The 7,308-nt window shown below is 44.8% G+C and overlaps 1 protein-coding gene across 2 annotated transcripts in view; it reads left to right on the forward strand.

Annotated features, from left to right (window-relative positions):
• Positions 1-7,308, forward strand: part of myo5b (myosin VB) — a 63,159-nt gene that overhangs the window by 38,212 nt on the left and 17,639 nt on the right. For both annotated transcript variants that reach the window (XM_015391087.1, XM_015391088.1), the window contains exons 16-26: positions 243-329; positions 425-536; positions 1,161-1,372; positions 1,440-1,596; positions 5,056-5,295; positions 5,363-5,599; positions 5,680-5,773; positions 5,849-5,979; positions 6,262-6,381; positions 6,465-6,599; positions 6,716-6,781. In XM_015391087.1, the coding sequence (XP_015246573.1) occupies positions 243-329; positions 425-536; positions 1,161-1,372; positions 1,440-1,596; positions 5,056-5,295; positions 5,363-5,599; positions 5,680-5,773; positions 5,849-5,979; positions 6,262-6,381; positions 6,465-6,599; positions 6,716-6,781 (1,591 nt within the window). The remainder of the gene's footprint in view (positions 1-242; positions 330-424; positions 537-1,160; positions 1,373-1,439; positions 1,597-5,055; positions 5,296-5,362; positions 5,600-5,679; positions 5,774-5,848; positions 5,980-6,261; positions 6,382-6,464; positions 6,600-6,715; positions 6,782-7,308) is intronic.

Genomic DNA, 7,308 nt, shown 5'->3' on the forward strand with positions numbered 1-7,308 from the left:
TGTGGTTGTGGCCCGGTTCTGCTCTGCAGCAGACCAGCATTTGTGCAGGAATGTGTTCTGAGCGTGTGTCAGCGTAAATCTAATCAGGGTCACATGTTTCGGGTCGGGCCGTCCTCAGCAGTCTGTCTGCGCTGCTGCAGAATCTCTCACCATGTCCCACAAGAAGACAAGGTGAAGCTCCGTGTTCTGACCCGATCCGGCCCGGTTCTGGACTCTGTTCTAACGTCTCTGTGTCTCTGCAGGTTCGACTCCCGGCGGGCCGTCCAGCAGCTCCGAGCCTGCGGAGTTCTGGAGACGATCCGGATCAGCGCCGCCGGGTATCCGTCCAGGTGAGGAACCGATCAGATTGTTCTGGATGATTCCGGTTCTGCTGGGCCACAGAACCCGGCGCCAGGCGGGTGGATAACGGTTCTGTCTGTGCCAGGTGGACCTACCCGGACTTCTTCAGCAGGTACCGGGTTCTGATGAGGAAGTCGGACCTCAGCTCCGCCGATAAGAAGCAGGTTTGCAAGAACCTGCTGGAGACGCTGATAAAGGTAAGAATCTGGTTCTGATCCAGTTCTAACAGCCAGTCTGGACCGGGTCCTCTAAAGGATCCAGAACCTAAAGGTTCTCCAGACAGCAGCGTTCCAGAAGTTCTGGTTGAATTAATCCGGTTCAGAGACGGAGGGATCCGACCCGATCCAGCTCCAAACACGGCGCCGTTCATCCAGGTCCAAAATAGCTTCTAGAACCGGACCTTAGTACTGCCTGGTACCGACCCGTTCCTCCATCCCGGCTCGGTAGGAGGAACCGGACCACTTAATCTAGATGCTGAACGTTGGGTCAGAACCAAGAACTCTTTGGGTCTGTTCTGGTTCTCTGTAAGGTCCAGATCTGAACCGTGGATTTATGCAAGACCAGGTGTTCTTGAACAGAACCGGTTCTGTTTGATTCTGATCAGAATTTTCTAAACTAATAAACCTCCATCAGAACCGCAGTAACCGGACCGCAGACAGGGAGCAGTACCAGATCCATCCGTCACATTTAGGTTATTTTCATCCTTCGGTTCTGGTGGGTTCTGTGTCAAAGACCCAAAGCTGTAGGCCGATGCCGAGCCATAGTGCTGACCCGTTCGGTACCGACCCAGTCAGCGTCCGCCTGTCTGTGTTCTCCTACAGGAACCGGACATGTTCCAGTTTGGAAAGACGAAGATCTTCTTCCGGGCCGGTCAGGTGGCCTACCTGGAGAAGCTCCGGACCGATAAGTTCCGCTCGGCCTGCATCAAGATCCAGAAGACGGTCCGAGGCTGGCTGCAGAGGATCCGGTACCGGAAGATCCGCAGAGCCGCGCTGGAGCTGCAGAGATACGGCCGGGGATACCTGGCCCGCAGGTGAGGCGTCCTCCTCCGGTTCTGATCCAGCCCAATAGGTTCTGGGCTTTAACCCGTCCTCCTGCAGGTATGCGGAGTTCCTGCGTCAGAACCGGGCCGCCCTGATCTGTCAGAAACAGTACCGCATGGTCCGAGAGAGGAGGAAGTTCCTGAGGATCCGACGGGCCGCCATGACCATCCAGGCCTACACCAGAGGGATGTTCACCCGCAGGATCTACTGGGAGGTACGGAACCAGAACCGCAGCCGGACCCGGGGTCTCCATCAGCCAGCAGCACCTTTAGAGGCTTTACTGGATTCTGGGCTGAGGTCGTGGTGACCAAGGGGGCAGCGTGGAACCAGAACCTGGTTCAGTTCTGTTCAGTTTAGCTTCAGATACAGACGAGTGTTCTGCTCAGGTCCGCTTTGGATCGGTTCCGCTGGAAGCCTTATTGACCCGGTTCTTCTGGGTTTTCTTCCAGAGGTTCTGCTCTGAGAGCAGCCCTGCTGCTGCTGCTGCTGCACACTGATCTCTATTTATTCCCCGGTTGCTGATCGCCCGTTGGTAGTACAGGGTGGAAGTGAAGCTACCAGCCGCCATATTGGTACTCCCTATTTAGACCGGTTGCAATGTAAACAATCTGTGCGCTAACGCATCAAATAACGATGATGATCTCATTTTCAGGGGGAGTTAAGACTTTTAAAATAAAGATAAATTCATCACTTTGACACAGACTGGCTGCTTCATAGCATCAGTAGATTAACTTTAACTTAGAATAAAAAAATAGACGTCACATTGCAGAGTCATTATGAAGTTTTATATTATATAAAACCATCACAATAAAATTAATGTGTTAATGGAGCATAATAATACAGATGTACCAAAAGGGCTAAATTGATGATCTACATGTATGGAAGTAAATCTGTGTCGCTAGGATTTGAATTAAAAATGCCACTGAAATTTAAATGTTTTAGTGTTAAAATATATTTAGAACACATTTTTGACCTAAAAAAATGAAAGTAATAAACTCACCGTTGAGTTAGCGTTAGCTAGCATGACCGGCTCCGTCATGCTGGTTTTCCTTCAGTATGAGCGCCACCAGCGTCGCGTCACGTGACTAATAAACCGTAACGGGATTGGCTGGATGTTGGACGCCACAATCCATCGCTAATGTCTGTGACCTGAAGTAACCCTTACCTTTTTACTCTGAATTTAGACGCCGAATTTAAGACGGTGAAATAGAGCCAATTGAATCTCAGGAGGCTGAAAATATTGAGTTTGAATTTTTTTATATGCAGATTTTTTTAACACTGAAAATTAAGTATTGAAAACGTAATCACTTTGAAATAGTAATGTGAATTTTTAGCTTGAAGAGAAAATAACTAATGAAATTTCAACTGTGTAGAAATAATGACAATTAATTTTTTTTTAGGCCAAAAATGTGTTCTGAATATATTTTAACACTGAAACCAGTAACTAAAAACATACATTTAAATTTCAGAGACATTTTTAATTCAAATCCTAGCGACACAGATTTACTTCCATATACATGTAATAAACATGGATTGTTTTTGGTGTCTTACATATAATTTAAGATTTTATATAAAGACTGAATTACCGTACGAGTACATGTCTATTAATGTTATAGTATTTTCCTCCATAAATATGTATTTAAATGTATGTACTGGGGTGAAATTATATAGTTTTTTCCGTCAATATAAATTGCAAAATATTTCAGCTCATGATTTTTTCAAATGAGAAATAAAACACTACAAAAACAACGGCATCATCCACCTAATAAAGAATTACTACATTGATATTTCACAGGAAATTACTTTCTATTTACTCTACTTTCTATTTTCTAACGTTAGATAAAATGTAAATTGCTAACTCAGTCAATAACTTTGAGTGAGTCCGAGAGAATGTTACGCTGCTAAGTTTACTATAGGAAAAATCAGCGTATAGATGGATTTATTGGTTATTTCAAATTACCTGTGGAACGTTTTCCTGCAGCCAGAAAACTGCTGGTTTCTGCAAATGCTGCACATGTAGCCATTTTGACTGTGCATCTCTGTGGGAATGGGGAGTACCAACATGGAGGCCAGTTGCTTCACTTTTTTAGGCTATCAGCGATCCAGTGAATAAATAAATAGAGATCAGTGGTGCTACAGTGTGAACGCCCTCTGCTGGCAGCTCAGCTGTACTGCAGAGCTGAAATAAACACTGAGGCTGATGTGGAGCAACAAAGGATCGCTTTGTTTTCTGAGTCAGAACTTCCAGTGTTTGGATGCCGGTCTGGAGGGAAATGATTTCTGTTGCAGCTCAGCCACACAGATAAACCTTTATACCTTATAAAGGCTGAAAGCTTCTCCCCATCCAGCCTTCTACCCTCAGTTGGAGTTAGACCTCAGTGGACCGGATCAGAACCAAACATATTAGAATAGAACCAGCAGATTCAGCTCAGTTAGCGTTAGTCTAGAATAAAATTAAATAAAACATTGATGAAACATGGTGCTCAGTTCAGAACACCTCAGTGAAAAGTTCTGGTCTGGTTCTGGCTCATTAAAATGGAACCTTTTATTTTGGAAAGTATCTGAGCTTTATTCTGAAAGGCTAGTTTAGAGACACAGAGGCTTATTAAGTTATTTTGTCTTAAAATAAGTGAATTCTTTCTTGGATTGAGGAGGTAAGTGAGACAATTTGCCAATAGAACAAGACAATTTACATTTAAAATAAGAACAAACTATTCCATTGGCTTCTTTCAAGTGCATTTTATCTAATCATCTTATTTAAAGAGTAAAAATACTCTTTCTATTCGTAAATATGCTTAATTTAAGAAATCTACTTATTTCTAGATTGTTTTTGCAGTGCATTGCTATAAACCAGGGGTTCCCAAAGGGGGGTTAAGCTGTGATCCATGACATATATGGAGGGCAGAAAAGATGAAAAAAATAATTATTTATATATTTTATTACTAAAATATTAAATGTAAATAAAATTTGAGCAGAAAACAGTTTGCTGAATTTATCACAATTCTTTAATTATTGAAATAATGGTCAATTAATTTAGTAATCAATTATTCATTAGAACTTTTACAGACATATGTTAAACATGCCATTAGCAGAATGATTAGTTGTAATTCTGCCAAAAACGTTAAAAATAAATATTTTGCAATTAAGATTAAAGCGGTTTGCTCATCCCAGAATTTTACATGAGGAAATTCTGAATAATTACTATCAATTTACGAATTGATTAACAGAAAAAATAATCGTTAGGTTAAAACATTGGTAAAATACTGGTTGCAGCCCTTTCTTAAGTAATTAAATGTTGTTTTAAAAGGTGCATATATTTAAAAGTTGCTTTATATTTATGAATAAATACAGAGTGCAATATTTTGGAACGCCTGGTCTAAACTATGAGATCTTGAGGCTTTTATTCTGTAAAATATCAACTTTTTTAGAGCCTAATCCTGGGATTTAATTAATGCTTTTACTTTGAAATGTATCCCCCTTCTAAACTATACCTTCCTCTCATCTAATGTGAGTCTGAAGCTCTTATTTTGAAGGAGAAATTAATAGCGTTTACATCATTTTTCCCTCCAATAGGATAAAAGTAGGACTTTTATTTTGACGGGAATCTTTTCTTCCTACTGTAATAACTCAGACGTTGCTGCTGTTTGGTCACTGAATGCTGGTTCCATTGCAGTTCCTGCTGCACCACAAGGCCATGATCATCCAGAAGCACGTCCGCGGCTGGCTGCAGAGGAAGAAGTTCCTGCGGGCGCGCAACGCCGCCATCGTCATCCAGTGCGGCTTCAGAAGGATGCAGGCCAAGCGGCTCCTGAAGCAGCGGAAGATCGAAGCGCGCTCCGCACAGCATCTGAAGAAGCTCAACACAGGGATGGAGAACAAGATCGTCCAGCTGACGAGGAAGATGGACGAGCAGGTACGTCACGACACAGCCGGCCCCTGGGGTCCGCAGAGGCACCCGACCGACACCGTGTCCCTTTCAGTCCAAGGAGCTGAAGACGCAGAACGAGCAGCTGCTGACGGTGAACGCCTCCCTGGGCTCAGAGGTCACTAAGCTGCAGAAGGAGCTGGAGTTGGTCCGGAACCAGCAGCCCGACGGAGGCAAGGTGATGTCACTACAGGAGGAGGTGGAGAAGCTGAGGGAGGAGCTGCAGGAGGCGCACACCCAGAGGAAGAAAATGGAGGAGGAGCACGGCAGTGAGAAGCTGAGCCTCACTCAGGTGAGAGCACACCTGAAGCATCTGGGGCAGAAGGTTCTGTTGTGGAACTCTGTGGTGGTGATGATGTGTTTGATCCTCAGCGGGTGGAGGAGCTGGAGAAGGAGAACTCCCTGCTGAAGACTGAGAAGGAGGAAATGAACCGACGGATCCAGCAGCAGGCCAAGAACTCTGCAGGTAAAACCAGAACCGTCTCCTCCTCTGGAGTTCCAGGTCCAGGTTCTCCTCATGAGCGCTTTGTTTGTTCTGCAGAGGACCTGAGCAGCTCGTCCCTGGAGACCGAGCTGGATCAGGAGCGAGAACGCTACCAGAACCTCCTGAAAGAGTTCTCCAGGCTGGAAATGAGATATGAGAACCTGAAGGAGGAGGTGTCCCTGAGCAAGGTGAGACTGACCCCAGGTCAGACCTGGAGCCTCCAGGCTGCCAGCAGAATCTGATGAGAAAGCAGGGGTTCCTCTGGAGGATCCGGGTTTCCTGAACCGTACAGAACCTTTGATAAACACCAAAGGAACCAACAGGTTCTGATGTTACAGAACTTTGTTCTTCAGATGTTCTACCTGCAGCACCATCTATTAACAGCTTTTTGAGTCTTTATCTCAGTAGTTCTGGCTGAAGTTTAGCTGTTGCTCCATCTTCATCGTCTCCTTCTGTCTGTGGTCCTCCAGTTCCACCCCGGCCACCGCAGGACCACGTCTGACCAGATCAGCCTGGAGTCCGACTCCAACTACCCGTCTGTCTCCACCTCCGAGGTGGGAGACACCGAGGACTCCATCCAGCTGGTGGACGTGAGTCAGGGGGGCGGAGCTTATCCTTCCTGTTTAAAGGTGGGTTCATTGCCTCATTTCTGTGCGGTTCTGCTGGTTTTCAGGAGATGGGGGTGGAGAAGGCGGCGATGGACATCAGTCTGTTCATGAAGCTGCAGAAACGAGTCAGAGAGCTGGAGACGGAGAGGAAGAGGCTGCAGGTCAACCTGGACAAGATGGAGGAGATCGCCAAGCGTAAGGTCAGTATCCTGTCAGCTCGGAGGAACTTCTGAACTGATGCAGCCTCTAAACCCGAAGGAAACGACGGTCTGCAGGAAACCAGAGTCAGAATAATATACATCTTCTTTCCTCAAAGGGTTCTGAGGCCAAGAGCCCAACTTCTGACGTGGAAACTGCAGATCTGGCCTACAACAACCTGAAGGTACCTCAGAGGAACGTCTTCTGTCTTTATTCAGTCCGGTTTTACTTTAGAACATCAAAACTTCTGTTTTATAGTGAACCGTACAGCCTGGCTTATGCTCAGAAACCAGGTCGTCTGCGTGTGTCGCAGTTAACGCAGATATCAGGGTTCCTGCGGGTCCTTAAAAAGTCTTAAAAGGCCTTAATTGGTATTAAAATGTCTTAAATCGGTCTTTCGTAGGTCTTACTTATTAAAACATCATAAATAGGATTATTTTTATTACGATTTATTTTTGTAATCTAAATAAAGCGTTAAAATTGACAATTAAAAAAAAATTATAATCTTATTTAATTATTGGTTCCGTCCCGATAGCGGAACCAATAAAGCGTTGTTGCAGCCGGGACATTTGGGAGATGCACCATTAACTTTTTGTCTGGAAAATATGAGCAAGTGTAAATGTAACCAAAATAGTCTCCAGCCAAGAGTTTTCTCCATGGCTAAAACCAGAGAACATGCATGAAGCTCAGTGGATTTAGTGCAAGAAGTCA

Source organism: Cyprinodon variegatus, unplaced genomic scaffold (assembly GCF_000732505.1).
Source record: "Cyprinodon variegatus isolate N-32 unplaced genomic scaffold, C_variegatus-1.0 Scaffold524, whole genome shotgun sequence".
Classification (NCBI taxonomy): domain Eukaryota; kingdom Metazoa; phylum Chordata; class Actinopteri; order Cyprinodontiformes; family Cyprinodontidae; genus Cyprinodon; species Cyprinodon variegatus.